The 20,246-nt window shown below is 41.2% G+C and overlaps 1 protein-coding gene across 1 annotated transcript in view; it reads left to right on the top strand.

The window, feature by feature from the left end:
* The window catches only part of DLGAP2 (DLG associated protein 2), a 467,238-nt gene that overhangs the window by 419,335 nt on the left and 27,657 nt on the right, over nt 1-20,246 (top strand). The window contains exon 9 of the mRNA XM_054195364.1: nt 17,679-18,028. Within this exon, the coding sequence (XP_054051339.1) occupies nt 17,679-18,028 (350 nt within the window). The remainder of the gene's footprint in view (nt 1-17,678; nt 18,029-20,246) is intronic.

Below are 20,246 nucleotides of genomic sequence, written 5' to 3'. Positions count from 1 at the left end.
GACACTTTTCCAGGTAGTACCAGCTCGGTTCCCTATTGTCTCAGTGTATCCGCATCTATATGGGTAGCGTAGCAGAGTGCCGTGGGGAGGTATGGAAGCTACCAGAGGTGTTGGAGCTGTGCCACGACCAGCTCGGTGCATGGTGAGCTATGGATGTGTAGTCCAGTTGGGAAGCAGAGTGCAGCAGGCTGGGAGCAGTGTCCCAGTAACACGCAGTCCCACCTGCAACACCTACCTTGTCTTACTGAAAAGTAATTCAAATACCCTGCCACAACACTGGGTTGTACTATGAAAACATAACCAACGAGGAAGTCTGGCAGATCTTAACTGCTCTCTGGTTGTTTCCCCCTTGCCTGACAATCACAGAATCACAGAATGGTAGAGGTTGGAAGGCACCTTCGGACATCATCTAGTCCAACCCCCTGCCAAAGCAGGTTCACCTAGAGCAGGCCTAGAGAAGGTCAACTTATTTTTCTTACATGTAGAGAGTCCTGTATATGACTGACTTCATATGTGATAGAGTATTCCAGGATGTTTCCTCATACTTTCTCCTGCTGATGTTGTTTTACTTTACTGAGAATGCAGAAATACTGAGTTGCAATCATACTGGAGGTAGCACTTGGGATGGTCTGTTGTGAAGCAGAAGAACGTGTTAAAATCCCTCCTCTGAGGCTGAGAACATTTTGATATTTGCACCTTTGGCCATCCAGGATATCCTGAACACCAGGTTATTACGTGTTCAGATGTGGGGGCACACTCAGTTTCTCCTGATGGCATTATTATACATTGCATAAAACACGTTCATATTTACTGAGAGAGACACTGCTGCTCTAGCCCACCCATCAGGACACTCACCCATCAGGTGGGATACCTGCTCATCGAATATTGCTTTTATATGCAAATAGAAACTTCTGAAACAGAAAAGACTAAATATCCTATAAGGAGGAACTGAAGCACTCCAGTCAGAAGTACAAAATCCTTCTCCAGCCACAAGCACGGACCGAGTGGCCTCAGTTAAGTTCTTCAGCTTTTAGGCTGATGAACAAAAGGGAGCATCCTCTTCAGTTTCTTAAAACTACTTCACATTTTCCTCTAACCCAAGTTATTTGGCTACAACTGTATTTTTTGATAAATGGATTAATGGCCCAAAAAAAGCCACCTAACTATGGACTTCAGCACAATGGGGACTGAGTCACGGGACGGCATCCTGGATTTCTGTCCTATGTTAAGTATCAGTCCAAGATCTCTTCTCCCACTTCAGGGATTTCCAGCCGATTTTGAGAGAAGCTTAGCATGAAGCACTGCTGATTTCAGGGGATATAGTTACTAGCCTTAAGTGGCCAGTACACTGCATTACAATAACTTTATTTTTCTAGAAAATGTAGCATAATGCAAACCTGTCAGATCAGTTGTATATGGACCTCCTTTTATCTAATTCGTAGCCCGTAGCTCTACTAAACTTGTGCTTGCTAAAGAATCCACTGAAAAAGATGAGAAGTAGGGAACTGTCTTTTGTCCATTTTACTTTTCTCAGCCAGCAGGAGTCTGCTTGGCAATGAGTGAATTCAGAGAATTCCACGTTTACTGAACTATTGAGCACTAATTCCAAAACCAATTAATTCAAACAAGGTCACATTGCATGAGGGAGTTTTCAATTACAGCTCATACGATTGCTCAGAATGCCTGAGGAATTGCAGGTTTCCTTTCTCCTGACTTAAAGCTATTTTCAGCTTTCCATTTTTGAAATAAGGGGCTGCGTAGGGTGAATTTTTAGAGCGCATGTTTGATATTCAGCCACAAAACTCTCATTGCCAGGAAATAGATTGCATGGTCCTGTACCTACAAACATAAAGGCATGAGAACATGATATTTCATTGAGAAGTTGTGCTGTTCCGTAGCACAGCTATCCCTGCAGACCCAAAAAGGACTGATTCTCTGGTTGCTATCTGAACACTAATGATGGTAGTTTTTCTTTTGGGTTGTTTTTTCCAAAGATATGAGGATACGAAGGGAAGGCAAAAGTTTAAGTCATGGTGCTGTGGAGCTAGTGGAGTTCAGTGAAGGGTCAGTAAGAAGACAAAGAGTCTTGAGCATCCCTCCCATGACAAAAGGATAAGAGAGCTGCAACTGTTCAGCCTGGAGAAGAGAAGGCTCAGAGGGGATTTTGTAGAGGTACATAAATACAAAAACTGGAAAAACACACTCCTTAGTTCCTAAAAGAAAAATATTTTGTGATCAATACATGTGTGATTTCCTTTTATTTTCTCAAGAATGAGGTACTTCATCCAGGTGGCTGCTGGGATCTTCTTAATCCAATGTACTGTGGCTAGGAAAACCCAGGCAAATGGAGGAAAAGATATACATGAAGTAACATCGACACAATTTCTGTTCTCTCTATAGAAATAAATGCTGACTCTTAAAGGTTTTTACTGGTATCCATTGCTAATTAATAGCTAGCAGTGGTATCCACAACAGGTATGTTTAAAACCACACAACCTTAAGTCCAAATAAGATATAGAAGGCTGTTTTCTCAATTATAATTTGCCTATTGACTTTGTTTAATTACTGTTGGGGCTCCATGGAATTATCTGGCACTCTGATTCTCTGCAGGAAACATACCATGTAACTGTGGGAGCACTTGGGGATCCTGAGTTAATACTTTGATGCTATGCCAACTTGTGTGCCTATACCGTGAGAATAAATCCTATACTAACAGACGATGAGCCCAGTTCTGCACTTGGATACGCACACATCATTTTCATTGCTCTGGGTATAGCTGAGGGGAATAATTAGTCTTTAATTCTTTTAAATATATTGAAGTTTTGCCGCTATGCTGACACTGCTGTTTCATAGCAGCTCTACATGGTGGAAGTGGCAAAGGGAGTCACTGGGATGAAGGTGACACAAGCCCTTTGGTTCGAGGAGTTCAACAGAGGATGGCCAAGGGACCATTGCAACTGTTCATAACTCTGGGATTCCCCGAGACGGAGCAAGGCTGTGCTAATCAGGGCTGCCTGGCCATGTGGACTCCTCAGGCTGATGAGGCATGAAAACAGTTGGAGCGGTGGCCAGGAGCTTTTCATAATTCTCATTCTCCTTGGTACAGATGATCTGCAGAGGCAAAGATAAAAATGAAGTCACTGCCTTCCATCTATGGTTAGTTTAAAAAATGTGTAATGAGTGTTTCTCCCTTGCTCCTGCTGTTCTGGGCTTGACATAATTCCTCCGTAACCTATTAGATTTGCCAGACAGCTGGTTCTTTTTTTATTAAAAAGGACACCCATGCTCCCTTCCCTGACAGAATTTGGCCTCAAAGCTGTTCTGCGGGGTCAGTTTTCATAGAGCTTTCTCAGCTTCATTTTCTGTATCATATTATAAGGAAGGAAAAAAAAAAAAGAAAAGAAAAAGATAAAAGAAAAAGTTATGCAAGGGAAGTGATTCACTGCTCAGGTATTTGAAACCTTCCTGACATGACAGAAGCTAACAGTGGCAGAGGTAAATCTCAGCCCAGCGATTTAGCTTGAGATTGCCAGAGGCTTTTGTCCTTGGGTGGGTCTGTGCAGGACGGGTGAGCCTGGAAGCTCAGAGCACTTCCTGAAACTTGTAGTGAAAAAGAAGGCAGGATCCCTCTCCTGCCAACACTTCTCCTTCTGTGTTTCTCAGTGAATGAAAACAACTGCTAAGGAGTCTTCTCAGAAGCTCTGCATATATTCAGTCCTGGTTTTTGTTGAAAGCCTATATGTCAGGAGCCGTAATGATGACGTGTGCACTGGAACTACAATGTTTGCTGTGCTGGGTATAGAGACACCATTTTGTTGCATTCTGACACTATTTTTTACTAGCTCACATGTAATAGCTCATCCATCAGGGCCTCAGCCCATCAGTTAATGTAACTAAGCATAACTCTCATGAAGCTGACCCAGGTTTGCTTGCTGGCAAACTGGCCCTAGCTTTGTTACGCTTTCAGTACAACAGGGGTGTGAGCTGTGCCCTGCTCTAGGTTCTTTACAATAAAATAATTCTTCCCAAAAACTGTGTGAGCAGCCACGGGGGAATTCCTCTCCTGTGGGTCCTAGCAAAGGCACAGAGGCCAATAGAGGGTGTGTGTGAAGAAAGAGAGCTGCATTTCAAAATAAACTTTACAGCAGCTCAGGTCTCACTGCCATAGGGGCCGCTTTACTTCTAGCATGTACATTGGATAGTAAAACTACTTCCAAAAATGTATTATCAGACATTTACGGAGGCAAGTTCAGGTGCTTTTGCTACTGCTCTGCCTCATGGTGAGGATGTTTTGATTAATGCTTGCCACTTACAAATGTACTTCTCCTGAGGGACATTATTTCTAACTTGCAAAATTGCCTTTTCCAGGAGAACAGAATACTATTGGGCAGCTGGCACCCAAATCCTTTCCAATAACAGAGGCATCTGAAGGTAGAGACAAAGCAAGTTCTTCGCTATTTAAATAAAGCTGTATCTATGTTTCAGTGGAGCGGTACAGAAGTTGGAGAAGAACTTTTGTAGTCACCTTTAGTTTTACTTGCAGAAAATTCTCTGCTTTGTTTATATAAAAAACCTTTGGGATGCTCACATGTCTCTGCCAGCCTCTCAGTAACTCTCGTCCTCTAATTTCAGTTCCTTGAAATGGAGTTTCATCAAGAAAAGCTTGTACTTAAGTCTCCATTTCTGTGTCACGAATTTTATTCAGACTCAGATCTACCCTAGAAGGGTGATTGGTAAACCTGATACTTAAAAGGTACTTGAAAGACTTTTTCCAGAGAGTCGGAGAAAATAAAGATAGTGAAATTGGTGACATTCCTAGGGCATAACCAGACAGAATCAGCCTTTGGCCAGACAGGTTGGTTGAATAGTGTGGGGTTTGCCTCCAGAATAAGTCATCCAAACATAGATGCTTTCATGCAAACTAGTTGTCTAAATCCCCATGCCAATGAATTCATATTAGTTCAAAGATAATTGGCTGTTACCATTTGAGACATCCACATGGGACCTACAAGAGAATTGTGTCCTCCTGGACAAGCAGCTGTAGGCTAGGCAGGAGAGCCTAGGACCTCTGAAAAGGTATTAGATACCTATGTTTAGGTGAGTTTGACTCAAACTGAATACAGTGTACGGCAGGTGGTGAGTCACTGGAACAGGTTGCCCAGGGAAGTTGTCAATGCCCCGTCCCTGGAGGTGTTCAAGGCCAGGCTGGATGGGGCTTTGAGCAGCCCGGTCCAGTGGGAGGTGTCCCTGCCCATGGCAGCGGGGGTGGAACTAGATGATCTTTAAGGTCCCTTCCAACCCAAACCATTCTATGATCCTATTGTGCACCAACAGAGACGCAACAACACCTACCTAAACTGAGGTGTCTTGCACTCACCTAATCGCACCCCAGTACGTACCAACAAACTCTGTACTCACTGTAAGGGTAAGGTTTAGTCTCAGTATATATAGTCCATTAAAGTATACACACTGGAAACCACAAATATCAGAGCAATCCAAGTAGCTCCTTACTATTTCTCAAGGGCAACTAGAGGACATCCAAACAGGGTTAGGGAAGATACAGAGTTTGGAGAGAGTAACCTATCACTTGGCTTTCTGAGACTGAGAACAGAGTATCAATGAGTCATGAGTTTTATATTCATTATATTCATTATATTAATTTCTTTACCTTTTGGGCCGTTCTGTGTCCAGAAAAATATATATATTTCCTTTCTTTCTCTCCTTCCCCCAAATGGAAAAAAAAATGTAAAAATTTCAGTCATAAAAATTCATCTCACCTAATACATATATCTAAAATGTATCTGTCAAAGGCAGTCACGTTAATGTCCTATTATAGTCAATGCAATGTGATTTATCTCCTTTAGGATTGGTATCCGTTATGAAAGAACTTGTCCTCTGGACGTCCCTATTTCTCTCTGTTGCCTATAAAAATAGTCTACAATGATAGCATAGTATAGCTAGCTAACTTTTATAAATCTGAGGTAAAAGTCAGGCCTATTCAAACTGCATTATGGGATGAAACCAAAGATTAAATCCTGGTCCCACTGAAAACAAGGGTAACTGAGAACGTCGTGGTCTGACTTACAGGGTTGGGAGCTCAAAACCCAGAAGCATCATTTGCTGCACCTAAATGTGGGGCTGGCAGCCTGCAAGTAGCTTCTGAGCACTGGTTTTGACACCGATAATGAGTCCATCTGCATCTTGAGTAAAATGATTTCTTAATTTGACTGTTGTCTATATTGTTACCAATCTCAAAAGTGTACTCTGGGATTGTGTCCAGACTTGGAGCTCTTTGTCGATTAAAAGAATGATTTAAAGGTATTAAATTATTTTTAATTAAAATAATTTGTAATCACTTAGCATTTTTTAATATAGGACCATTATCATAATACACTGTTAAAATTATTCCACTGTGCAACGCTTCCTTAAGGTTAAGCGATCAAATTGTTTTTCTCATCCTATTGAGTTTAGTTCCTTAAAGTTAAAGAAAATCGCAAGCTGCACATAGTTACTGTAAGAATGAGAATAGAAAATAATATAGAAACAAAACCAGTGATAAGCTTACATAATATGTCTGTGAGTGGGTTTAGGGGGCTGACGGAAATTATTTGACTTGAGTGATAAGGGTATGTGGGAGTTCAAGAAGAGATTTATTTTTTTCTTAAGTACAGAATTACAGCAACAGTGTAAAAACGTTTGAAAAACGTTTTCAAATTTTCTATTTTATTTCAATGTAAAAAGAGTAGCCCAGTAAGAGTGACTCTTAGCTTTTGGAGCTCTTTTTGTCTCTTACTGTTTTGATGATGTGACAAATGCAATCTGTATTCCTGAAAAGCTGCACATATATTCTGTAAATGAAACAGCGTATAGCTAAAGGTATATTTTTCCTTCCTACAACCAAAAAACTGAGGTGTTTTTTTTCTTTTAATGGAACTTCAGTATTTTGGAGGCACATAGGGACTGTTGAGAAGAGCAAAACAGCTGTCAGCACTTTGCTTTGCCATCCACAGGATGCTGGTTAGGCTATAATTTCTCACTAATTAACTGATCTAAAATAGAACCCTTTGTAACTAGTCCATCAGCAATCCATGAGGTTTGTGTTGCCCACATCTCTTTTAACTTTGGCAAAGGCTTACAGTTTCTGACCTTGATGTCTTGTTTGATTTGCATTTCTGTTTTGAGACTAACATTAATTACACTGTCAAAACAGATTTTATCGTTTATGTAACATGGGCTGCCTACAGACCTAAGTTTCCTCAATATGGAGGTAACGACTTACGCACTGAATGACTTGATTACAGTAATTCCATTTATGCTGTTCTCCTCCTGGGAGATTGCAGTGTGTACTTAAGAGTCCAGCTTTTTCCAAATTTAGTGGTCACATTTCCACTTAATTGTTAGTTTCCTGTACAAAGTCAGATAGATGTACAGAACTTAAGCCTAAAAGGATCAGCTCTGAATATTGAGTCTCACCTGATGCACACAAAGATTTAAAAAAAAAAAGCCAAAAAACTCACCCAGTAATTTTACCTTACCCCAGTAAATTCTGATTGAGGTTACGTGTCATGCTAATGATTTCGGTCTTTTTTCTCAAGGGCTATATAGATTCTGTTTAAGCAGAGAGATGTCAAAAACAGGTGCTGCTTAAAAAATAGCATTTTATATTGGATTCATATGGCATTGTGTCTCGGTGACATGTTATTTTGAAAAGCTCTTTTTAAAAGTCATATATAAGAAGCACAAATCTTGCCGATGTCAATAATACGTTATGATAATGGTCCAGATCCTGAGTTTGCATGAATTGGTCATATTCCACTGACTTCAATATCAACAACTTCAGTGGGATTAACAGCATGGTCTAGCCCAGCGCCCGCCCAAAACTGTGCAATCAATTTAATAACTACGGAAGTACAGAGGGTTTGCTTTTAACACCTTTGTGGAGATACAAAGGGACCTTGGGCCAAACTATGACTAGCTGCTGTGTGGTAGCTCCAGCAGAAGGGATCAAGGATCAGGAAATTAGGATTCAGTCATTAATGTAGGCAAATCCCAGGCAGGCTTGCTTTAACAGACAGCTCAAAGGGGATGTGGAGCAGAGGAGATGAAGCTCCCACCTTCAAGACAAGAGAAATTATGTCCCAGTGCATACCAGAGCCCTACCAGTGCTGTCACAGGGCTGGAGTTTGTCTCACCCCTATAGGCATTTCAAAATTAGATGTCCTGATCTGAGCTGGTTGTCCTTGATTCCCTTTATGGTTGACAGAGAAAAGTAGGCACCTGCACAGGATGATTCATTTCCTGGTAAAATAAGCATTTAAGATGGGTGAGAATTGCCCCCAGAATTGCTTATTTTTGTCCCAGTAATTCTAAAAGAGATCAGACAACTAACTTAGACTTGGATGACTGTTTTTTAAGTGACTAATGTAAGGTGAGATGGATTCCCATTTATAGTTCTCAAATACTGGGTATGTCTTGAAGGTATGCCATAATTCATTGTTACTAAAAGACCCTACTGAAAAAACTGGCACAGGATAAATGCAGCATTTTGCCCCCATAGACTATGGCAACACGAGACCATCGATTAGCATCTGACTTTAGGGTGTGACAAATAGCCACGTTTACCTAAACTTAATACATGCAAAATGACCCATCAAGAAAAAAGGTTAGAAGTTATAGATATCTACGACTCAGACAAAGCTTTGGGTTATGTAGTTTAAATAAAATGCAGACCAACAGATAAACTGTGCTAATAAAAGGCATCTGGGTGTAGGCAGTCTTTCCAAGAAAATACCTCGCAAATATATCACTGTGAATCTATCAGCTGTTTCATACTGCTTAATCTGGAAAGCAAGAAAGAGGGTTCTTTTCACGGACATCCAGGCTCAAAAAGACTCTCATCTATTGAGAAACTGCCTGGTCCCTTTACTGGCTAGGATTCACTGTGGAGGGCTGAATAAAAAAAGGGAAGAAGCAGGAAGCTAGATTAATAACTAAAATAGCTCTCTGATTATGTTTGAGGGAAATTTATCTCAGATTCAACCAAAATAATTAATTTATTTAAAAACAAAAGTCTCTCTTGAAGTTCAAGCACAGTATGACATCGGTAAGTTTTAATGACTATTTCTGCAAGGTTTGAATATCCTTACAGTCCAAAAAACCACTCTCCTTACCTTTCAAATGGAGAAACTCCAGAACATGGAAAGCCCTCAGAAGTTACAGGGTCTTTCACTAGCAGAGCAGCAAGCAAAAGTATGCAACTGTCCAGGGAGCAGCAAAGAAAAGGGCTGGAGAAGCCCGGGCTGTACAAGAACGTGACGTGTCTTCCTCACCTGCCCTACACTCACGTAGAGCCGATGTTTCAATTTAAGTGCAAAGTGGGTGTGTTTGAGAAGTATTTTGTAGGACTTTGTGTCAGCAATAGTGTGGTGAGCAGGACTGGGGAAGTGATCGTCCCCCTGTACTCAGCACTGGTGAGGCCCCGCCTCGAGTACTGTGTCCAGTTTTGGGCCCCTCACCACAAAAAAGACATTGAGGTGCTGGAGCGGGTCCAGAGAAGGGCAACGAAGCTGGTGAGGGGTCTGGAGAACAAGTCTTATGAGGAGGGGCTGAGGGAGCTGGGGGTGTTTGGCCTGGAGAAAAGGAGGCTGAGGGGAGACCTTATCGCTCTCTACAACTACCTGAAAGGAGGTTGGAGAGAGGTGGGGGTCGGTCTCTTCTCCCAAGTAACAGGCGATAGGACAAGAGGAAATGGCCTCAAGTTGTGCCAGGGGAGGTTTAGATTGGAAATTAGGAGAAATGTCTTCATGGAAGGGGTTCTCAAGCGTTGGAACAGGCTGCCCAGGGCAGTGGTTGAGTCACCATCCCTGGAGGTTTTTTAAAAGATGTGTAGATGTGGTGCTCAGGGACATGGTTTAGTGGTGGTCTTGGCAGTGCTAGGTTAACAGTTGGAAGCGGTGATCTTAAAGCTCTTTTCCAACCTAAACGATTCTAAGATTCTATGACTTGCTTTTACCTTCAGTTAGCACTGCCTAGGGTCAGGTAGTGGAGCAAAACATTTTTTCCTGTGCCGAGCCTGAGCACATACTGCTCTGACAATGAAAAGAGAAAGTAGACCCCAAATCACCAGTGTAGGTCTTTGAGGTGGTCACTGGTGGCACACAGTGAAAACAGCAGACTTGGATCCAAACAGACTAATTTACCTTAACCTTTTCCCCTTGTTCTTGCTGATTACTTTTTCTTAACTAATTAGCTAGAGGCTACACATGTCAAACCCAAGAATTTCTAAATCATCTTGTTACAACTGAACTTTAAAGATATTACTGATCTAAGAAGGAAACCCCTGTCTAACATTTCAGAATTTGACTTTAGGAAAAGCCAGATTTCCTTTGTAAAAATTAAACTGGCTTGTTTGACGCTACAGTCTCCTTTTAATTATGTTTGGCATTGGAGACCTGTCTATAATGGAAGTTGACAATGGACATATATAAAAAGATATGTCCCAAAATCTCTTTTAAATAGGGACCTGTATTCTTATTTTTGACATCCATGGCTTGGTAGAAAAATCATCAGAGAGTTCATTCTTTTTGTGGGAAATAAACTCTTTTAGTGGCTGAGATTTTTTTCTCAGAAGTCCCTTTTGATTTCTTAATGGTCTTTTAATGTTCATCATTCTTTGTTTTCAGAAGTAACTGTTATGGATCCATAGGTACATTTTTATTTTAAGAGTAGCTCAGAGGTTCTGATGACCGTGATGGAGCACAGTGAAGAGATTTCAGGGCATTTCAAGGACAGCCATGTTAGTTGGGACTGTGAAAACCTTTGGCTAGAACAGAGTTTGTGATGGTCAGAAGACTATACCAATAACCGAGTACTCTTTTCATACAGGATTAGATTTAATTACGGTCTCTTTGTCCTCTTCTGAAATGGTGTCAGGGTTAGCATTCACCTTCCTTGTGCAAAACAGAAGATCTAGCATCAGCCTGGGAGTCTGCACCATTTCTCTCGGTGCTGTGGTTCCTCAGAGAAGCCCTGTCTGCCTGCAGCCGCATGCCCCTGGGAGCTCTGCCTCCAGGGCAACTCCACACTCCCTGAAGAGTAATTATCCTCCTTCTGAATAAACCTCCTTACAAAACAGAAAATCCAGTTTACTCCTGCCGTGTCTCATAAGGGACAACCGTCTCCTTTAATTGATGGTGCTTTCATGTAAATTCATCATCCAGTTAACTTTGTGATCTCAGCCTAAATAATGTTATTTTGACTAAGTGCTTAGTGGTTATATTGATTTGTAAAAACCCCTCAGGTGACTCTATCTTGCAAATGGACCAACAGCAGTGATTTATTAAAAGGCTGCCTTTTGAAAGGTGTTCTGAATGTCACCTACGGCCACTGATATTTCATCAAATATATCACGTCTTTCCTTCTGCCTTTTGTCTGTGAATCTCTATGGATAACCTGAAGGTATATCTAAATTGAATTATTTTAGTCATTTTATTTCCAGTACAAACTGTGTTGGCACTGAAATATGGGCAGAGTAACTGACTTATTTCTATGGCTGTAGCAACAGTAACCTTAAGCAAGTTTAGTCCAATGCAGTGTAGATTAAGAGGGATATTCTTCTTCCAGGGATATCAATTAAATAAAAAATAATCCTGTTACTTATGAATTATCAGGAAACTTCCCTTGGATTGCTATTGTATGCGTACAAACTGTAAAATTGCCAGTTCTCCAGGGCTGGGATTGTCTTCATGGTTACTCTCCAGTATCGCCATAATGCCTGATACTCTGGTTCTGACTGATGCTTCCTGTCTGGGATCACAAAGGGCATAAGAGAAATTAATGCGGTTTACAGGACAGGTCACTTGTAGCCATCTCTGTGCCAAATTCAGCACTGATAGGCAATCGTGTATGTGTGAGGGTCATCTGGTGGTTATGGTATCAAATGTAAGTCGTGTGCTAAGAGAAGATAACTGGAGCTGGCATAAATGGGCTCTGCAGTCTTTACATAAAGGCAATGATCCTTACAAAAACAAATTGACATGTTACACTTTTTTCCTGCCTGAGTGACAAATTAATGCACGTTATGCTGCATTGCTACCTGCTCCTTTCTCCTAAACAATTTATACCTGGTTTTCATCATCGTTTAGTCTAGCCCGCTATGAAGCAGCACAGAACCATTTTGTTTTCTCTCCATGTCTCTAACAATGTCCTTCCTTAAAGGAAAATCCAGTGGAATTTATTGCACGTTTATGTTGAAGTGGGGCAAGTACCTGAACAGTTAATACTTTGATTCAAATGGAAATCTCAAATACCCATATAGTTTAGAATTAGAACAGTTTTTTACCTCTTTTATTATTTTTGGTTGATGATCATAAGCTAGCAGATGGAGATAGGCTTTTTCTTATGAGCTCCAAAAAGATATTTTTCCTGCTTTATTAAAAAAGGCAAAAAATAAATTCAGCTTTCTATATTAAGATAGCCTTTGAATACAACTGGAAGGAAAAATTTAGTTTCTTTTTCGTAATTCCTTCTGTGTTTAGTTTAAACATTAAAAAGAGATATTTACCTCTTGTGCCATCTACTTTCTTTTTATTTGCATTTCAAAGCAGATAGAGATTTTACAAATTGATTAACAGCATGGCAGAAGGCTGTTGCTTTTGCTTTGCTTGGGCCTCATTGCTCAGCAACAGGATTGGTGAGAGAAATATCCAGAGTGCCCAGCATACGGATACCAAAACTACTCAGAAAACTAAAGAAATCAGAAATCTATGGTCATCTTATGTGAGCCACAGGAAAAAACAGAAGATTATCCAGGACCGATGTTTTATATCATAGAATCATAGAATGGTTTGGGTTGGAAGGGCCCTTAAAGATCATCTAGTTCCAACCCCCTGCCACGGGCAGGGACACCTCCCACTAGACCAGGCTGCTCAAAGCCCCATCCAGCCTGGCCTTGAAACCTTCCAGGGATGGGGCATCCACAGCTTCTCTGGGCAAAACACCAAGCATGTTGCTGCTTCCGCTGAAGTTCACCATTTAAATCAGTCTAAAGTCACACTGCGACAGCTCAGCCTTCGTGGTGCTCTGCTTTCACGCCCCCGTCCTTGCCCTGTGTTTCATCCCTGGCCGCTGTGCTGGCTCTGACACCCAGCTTGTCCGGAAGACAAGGATCCTCCATCCCAGTCTTCTTTTTCCCAGCACCAGTGCCCTGGATGGAGTTACTCGGGCACTGTCCTCGCCCAGCGCTCGGTGCCCTGGGGCTGCATTGCCCAGCACCAGCCCTCCCTGCGGGGGCGGCAAAACCAGCTCTGGAGTTCATAGAATGACGGACCAAAAACTGGGGAACACATGAAGCAGCGCTGAGGAGGTTTTATGTGCTTTCTTTGAACTAATAACCACTAAGGCTAATAAAATTTGCAACGTAGCGAATGATGCAAAACTGACAGGAGCTCTTGTCCATCAGCTTAAGAAGGGGATGATAAACAAAAAGGAAGTTAATTTTCTGTTAGGAAAAGAAAATGTTTCCTCCCATATATGATATGTGGTACGCACGACTGCTAGGGCCGAGAATTGGATGTGATAGAAAAAGACATTATTGTTGATAATGGGAACATTCACAGACATAATAATTAATGGGAAAAAAATTTGAAGGTGACATAAAATTTCACGCCTCAGACCTTAAGCCAATACTTATTTATTAGACACCTAAAACCATGCATGAACAGTAAACTATGGATTACAGGGTTACTTTTCTCCTTTAACAAGCCCCTAATCTACTATTCAGTCATCTCTTAAATCAGCAACCCATACCAAGTTTATCTAAGACAAGTCTTGGTCACATTGTTCATCTAAGTTATCCCATTTACTTCACTAAAACTGCTTGAGTGATGAAAGCAAATAGAATTTGGTCGCAAGATTTGCCTCGCAAATTCACACCTCCATCCTCTTACCTGATTTTGTTACAGTCTCCAATTAGTCCCAGATTTCTGTGGCTCTGAAACTGTTGTTCCAGATATGAACTCATTAACTGTGTAGAGATGGATTTTTTTATTCCCTGCTCAACATTTGATCTCTGTGACTGTAGCTTAGAAATTAATCGGATTTCTTCCTGCCGTATTTCACTGCAAATATGTAGCCAGTTTCTCACGAACTTTCAGTCTTTCTCCTGGTTTCTTCTCCTTGCTGAACATCTGTGGGTTTTTTAACTCCTGTTTAGTGCCCATGATCAAATGCTTGCCAGAATACTGCAGTAACTGTAATACTTGGTGGCTTTAAGACATGTCACTCCACCAAGACAATCAGAAATTTCCAGAATAAAATACTCAATCCTAGGGGGAAAAAAAAAAAAAAGTGACTGTTTTGGCTTTGCGACAAGGAGAATTTTTCTTTTTTAGAAATGTAAATGAAGATTAAGTTAGCTCTGAAGAGTTGCAACAGAAGTTTAACATTTATATTCATTAGACAGAGGAGAGATCTGCTGCCTGAGTAGTAGGGATATACGTGCTTGTGATGTTTCATTATCACATTTACCATATGTTTCATTATTCACTGCTATTCTTTTGCATGAAGACAGACAGTAAAAAACAGTAAATTAGTTATAGCAGTGATAACCTGTCTTATGTTACAGGTAAAAATAGCTTCCTGTTGTGGATTTCACTCACCCTATTTCACCCCATTGTCTCTATTTCTAATGTTTCCCAGCACTTTGATCACTTGCATCTGCCTTTGCAGGGGGAAGGCGGGGGAGCAGTATTATGGCAACTCTCTTAGTGGAAACGTTCCTTAGAGCTACTGCTCGAGCTCATAAGACAGTGTCTTAATTTCCAAGCTTTACAGCCTCTCCCTTCTTTCGTGAACTTTCTGTATTGCCTAAAGCATCTTAAAAATATTGGGTTTTTCTTTCTTCTTAACTGCTGGTTACAAAACTGACAGGAGATAAGATTGGTGATAGGACAACAAAACGGCACTTCAAAAAAAGCACCCAGTCTCAGAATCTGAAGAGCATGTTCTCACGTGTTTCACTCTGTTAGAGCAATTTAGCTCAGAGCAAGACTCTCTTTAAATCTCTATCAGAATTGAGCGGCATCAGTAGTAATTCACAACGTGCTTCAAATGAAGGTTTTCACTTCCTAGCTCTGCCTCGCTCTCTTTTCTTTTTTATGATCACCCTTTTATTTATGATTAATGAGAATCAAAAAGTAAGAGTAGTTTTCTCTAGGCTCCCTTTTCCCATAGGCTAGCCTGGTGATACAGGCTCAGCAGTCCTAGGTATTAGCAAATTTCCTAAACTGGTCTTTTCTCTCCAGAGAGCTGCAGCATAGCCTTATATCAAAAAGCACAACTGGAGAGTCGCTCCTTCTAACTTGGCTGCTCATCAGCCTATATGTGTAAAATGGGAAGAGGAATTCTTGTAGAATCCCTTTTGGGGCTCAAGCAGCCCCAGTTCCAAGGTTACCTGAGCCACTGCTGCAATGCCCAATGCATTTAACAACACCAGAAAAAGGCAAACCTTTTCCTTAAGTCATTCATTACCCTGGTCTCTGCACATATACGTTATCCTACTTCAGCATTATTGATACAGGAAAACATAATACTTTTCTTTATCTTCCTGCAGTTATACAAGAAATGGATGGGACTTGATTTTCCTGTTCATGAATATGGAAAGCTATATCGTGATGCATTTTTGTATCGGTTGCTAATTTTATGAATTGTGATTATATGTGCTGACACACCAGAAGGCTTTGCCGCCATACAGCGAGACCTGGACAGGCTGGAGAGTTGGGCAGAGAGGCACCCAGTGAAGTTCAACAAGGGCAAGTGTAGGGTGCTGCACATAGTGAGGAACAACCCCAAATACTGGTACAGGTTGGGGGCTGACCTGCTGGAAAGCAGCTCTGCAGGGAGAGACCTGGGAGTCCTGGTGGACAAGTTGCCCATGAGCCAGCAACGTGCCCTTGTGGCCAAGGCCAACGGCATCCTGGGGTGCATCAAGAAGTGTGTGGCCAGCAGGTCGAGGGAGGTCATCCTCCCCCTCTACTCTGCCCTGGTGAGGCCACATCTGGAGTACTGTGTCCAGTTCTGGGCTCCCCAGTTCAAGAAGGACAGGGAACTGCTGGAGAGAGCCCAGCAGAAAGCTACAAAGACCATCAAGGGAATGAAGCATCTCTTTTGAGGAAAGGCTGAGAGACCTGGATCTGTTTAGCCTGGAGAAGACTGAGAGGGGATGTCATCAATGCTTATAAATACCTAAAGGGCTGGTGTCAAGGGGATGGGGCCAGACTCTTTTCAGTGGTGGCCAGCAACAGGACAAGGGGCAATGGGCACAAACTGGAACACAGGAAATTCCATCTCAACATGATGAAAAACTTCTTTACTTTGAGAGTGGCAGAGCACTGGAACAGGCTGCCCAGAGAGGTGGTGGAGTCTCTGTCTCTGGAGACATTCAAAACCTGCCTGGACGCGTTCCTGTGCAACCTGCTCTAGGTGACCCTGCTGTGGCAGGGGGGTTGGACTACATGATCTGCAGAGGTCCCTTACAACCCCTGCCATTCCGTGATTCTGTGTTTCTGTGCTTTGTGAAAAAAACACTTCCATAACAGAAATGCTCTTATTAGTACTGAAAATGTATGTTGGGCTTAGGCAATAAGAAAATTCAGCTGTGTGATATTAATGACTAAGTATCTATCTCTCTGAAATCTCTAAAATTTTGTAAGGAAACAGTATTGGCACAATTCTGCATCTGTAGGCCTTTCTTGGATGTTCTATTGAGCCTTTTGCTGCAAGACAGAATCTATGTTAAACCAGCCTCAGACCTGCCCTGCTCATCAGATTAAAAGTCTTAGTTCTGCTCATGTGTATCCAGTTCTCCCAGTGTTTCAGACCCATTTTTATATCTATATTTCCATATTCTCTACATTTAAGTAATCCCCCTTCAATGTATGTTCTAAGCATTTAAGGCTTACTGCAGAATAATGGATAAAAAGTCACTGCTTTTGGTATTACTTGCAGGTTTTGCTTGTTGTCCAAGTATCTAGTACCTTTGCATATATGGTAACATTTTTTGCATGCCTGGAATTTCCTTTTATTAACTGTATTGTGGATATTTTTAAAACATACACTTCTTGTGTAAGTAGCCAATCTTGCCTAATTCCAGCCAGTACACCTGGAAGTATTTTTAAAGGTTAAAGTGTGGCATACCATAAAGTAGAAGTTTCTGAATAATACTTTGTTCCAGTATGTTGATGCTACTTTCTTAACACACTGTATCAATACGGAGCCCACAACTCAGGTGATAACAAGAGGAAAAAAGAAATATTCCTTTATTTCTCTTATCAGCTTCACCCCATACAGAGACAACCTCAGAAGCCCCAGTGTGTACCCATCTAGCACAAGTCTTAACACACACAAATCCTCACTAACTCTTTCATCTTCACCGTAGTCTGGGACTCCCATTTCCACCCCTTGCTTCCTGGTTGAAATAAAATGTTGCTGTGGATACCCTTCTGACTCTGAGAGACACATTCAACTAATAGTGAAGTTCACAAAAAAGCGCTATGTTGCACCATCCTCATTTTTAAGTAGCATAATCTTAATGTTAAAGTGATTTCTGTTGAGAAGTTTCCAGCAGGTTAATCTTTATTTCTCTTTTTTTTTTCCCTTTTTTTTTAAAATTCTTTCCATAGCTGTAACTTACACAAGTTACAAAAAAACACCGCCACCGGTACCCCCTCGTACCACTTCCAAGCCACTGATCTCAGTCACGGCACAGAGCAGCACAGAATCCACCCAGGACGCATATCATGACAGCCGGACTCAGAGGATTTCCCCGTGGCCGCAGGACGGGCGAGGGATGTACAACTCCACCGACAGTTTGGACAGTAACAAGGCCATGAATCTCGCCTTGGAAACTGCGGCTGCGCAGCGCCACGCGTCCGAGAGCCAGAGCACCTCGATACGAACCAGTGACAAGGCCATTTTAGTCTCCAAAGCAGAGGAGTTTCTTAAGAGTCGACGTTCCTCTATAGGGATCCAGGTAGCCTATCATTAACATTTGTCTGTGATGAATTGCTTGCCTCCTTTCTGTAAATAGCATAGAATGAGTCATTCAGCTTCACTGGCTCTAATAATCTAACAAACAACCCCTGGCTGCTTAGCGTTAATTGTAATTCACATCATGGCAGCGTGGCTGTGCAGAAAAGTCTTCGGCTAATATGCTGTACCTGGAAGAAAATGAATGAATAAATCTCTAGGGAGGTTACCTGTCATTAACACTTGATATGAAAATTGTACTGCAGAGCTACAGGTGAACAGCATGTTCATCTCCTTCTCTCCATGAATTCACAGCCCTTTTTATAGAATTACGCCAGCTTTAAAATGCTTGACTATTTTTTCCATTATCTTTCCCTTTTGACCTTGGAAAATGTGTAATGCTGCTGGATCTTCAAGTTATTCTACCTAAAAAGAGCCTCCCCCGCCCTTACTTGTAGTTGTGCTGGGAGGAAGGTACCAAGGAAGAGAAAGAAATGTGCTGGCGTACATACAGCATAATTACAGATGGCGGGTAATGAAACAACATTACTAAACACGGTCTTTGAGCATTCCTCCATTTCTCCATCAAAACCCACAATATTTATTTTGTCTGACAAAATGTGTGTCAGACTGTGGAAAGCTCAGTCACGTTGTGTTGTTTCAGGCAGATGAAATAAGACGATTCCAAATGCAAATTTTGATTGCTATTCCTTCTACTAAATGGAAAGTACTAGACAGATAGCAATGGTCATTTGTTTAAATCTCTAGGAAATACCAAGTAGTAATAAAAATCAGAAAGCTGAACTTGCAAAGAATGCAAAGCCCTTGGAGACACAGGAGTAGAGAAAAATTTAGGCTTCTGTTCCGCTGAATATTTAATTCCAAGTAATTGAATATCCCCTTTTACATCACTGGGTTCACTTCTGTGCTTAAAAATCTCTACTTTTGACAGATCAACTATAGGGAAAATGCCATGTATTTTGTCATAGTTACAGGTATTGTAGAGACAGCAACATAGATCTTGAGAATGTAATAATCCGCATAACAAAGTCTAGGGAGTGACTGTTTGTCTACTAGGAAGTATATTATTTTCTTTAAAAAGCAGTAATTCCATTTCCATTCATTTCAAAATACGATCAGAGAGAAGTGTTTGGGTTAAGCGTGTCATAGCTGCTGATTGAACGTCACTGTTTAACATCTTAGTGTGGTATAATTTTGCTGGTCCACAATGTATTAGATTAATAGGAAGGCAAAGGCCTCTCCAGCAAACTGCTTGTGCTTTTCTTGACATAGAAGTATTTGCTTCTGCTTCTTTAGATGCAGAAGTCTAGAATGCAATCTACCAGTGATGGTAAAATATTCAGATGGCTACTTTTCAAATGTTTTACAAAGTAATTAGTGTATCCTAAATTGTTCAGAGAAGAGGCTTAGCAGATCACGGTGAAAAGCTCAATGGAGCAGCAAGTAATTCGTGGTACCTTTTAGCCCCTAACCCGAAACGTACTTTTCAGAAAGGAATAGTATCTGCTGTTGTTCTTATCTCTGCTTTACAGCAGCTGTGCATAGTGGTGTTTAACAGTGTCGGTGTCTTGCTTCAGTCAGTCCTGGTATTTCAGCAATTAATGATGAAACTTTGATTACATCCCTTGATCCTGCTTCTGACTGCAGGTGATGGCCAGTACCTTTCACTGGGCTCTGACCCTTCTTGGTATGCGGTGTGTTTAATAATAGGTGTTTATAATCCACAAAAACATCTGTGAAATGGTTTCCACGGAGGCAACGGATCTTCTGTAGCAACTTGTCGTCTGACGCTTGGCCCGTACTCCTGGTCCTCAGGTGCACTCGCTGAAAAAGGCAAATATTGTTTGCAACAGCAGGTTTTAGGAGGATGAGCTGTTTGTTAGCTTTTGAGAAGTACAAACTGCTTGGTCGTACCATTTGGCATTAGATAAGGTTAAAATTGCAAAATTACTCTCAACACAGTATCCTGCGGGGACATTTTAGTTGTGTGGGGTTTTTTCTGCAGTAAGTTTCAAACTTCACATTAGTGTGAAAAATACCTTTCTGCAGCATTTCGAAGCAGAAAATGCATTTTGTTGTATTTCTGTTGCCAGGTTTGTAAGGAATAAAAACACAGGGTAGAATATTCTTATTGCAAACTACATAAATAGTAATTTATGCCCTCAAAATACAGTTGAAGTATTTAATGTCTTTTAGACTTC

The sequence above is a fragment of the Rissa tridactyla genome, chromosome 3, assembly GCF_028500815.1.
Source record: "Rissa tridactyla isolate bRisTri1 chromosome 3, bRisTri1.patW.cur.20221130, whole genome shotgun sequence".
NCBI lineage: Eukaryota > Metazoa > Chordata > Aves > Charadriiformes > Laridae > Rissa > Rissa tridactyla.
Note: the sequence above shows the minus strand (reverse complement) of the source record. Positions and strands in the feature narration are given on the sequence as shown.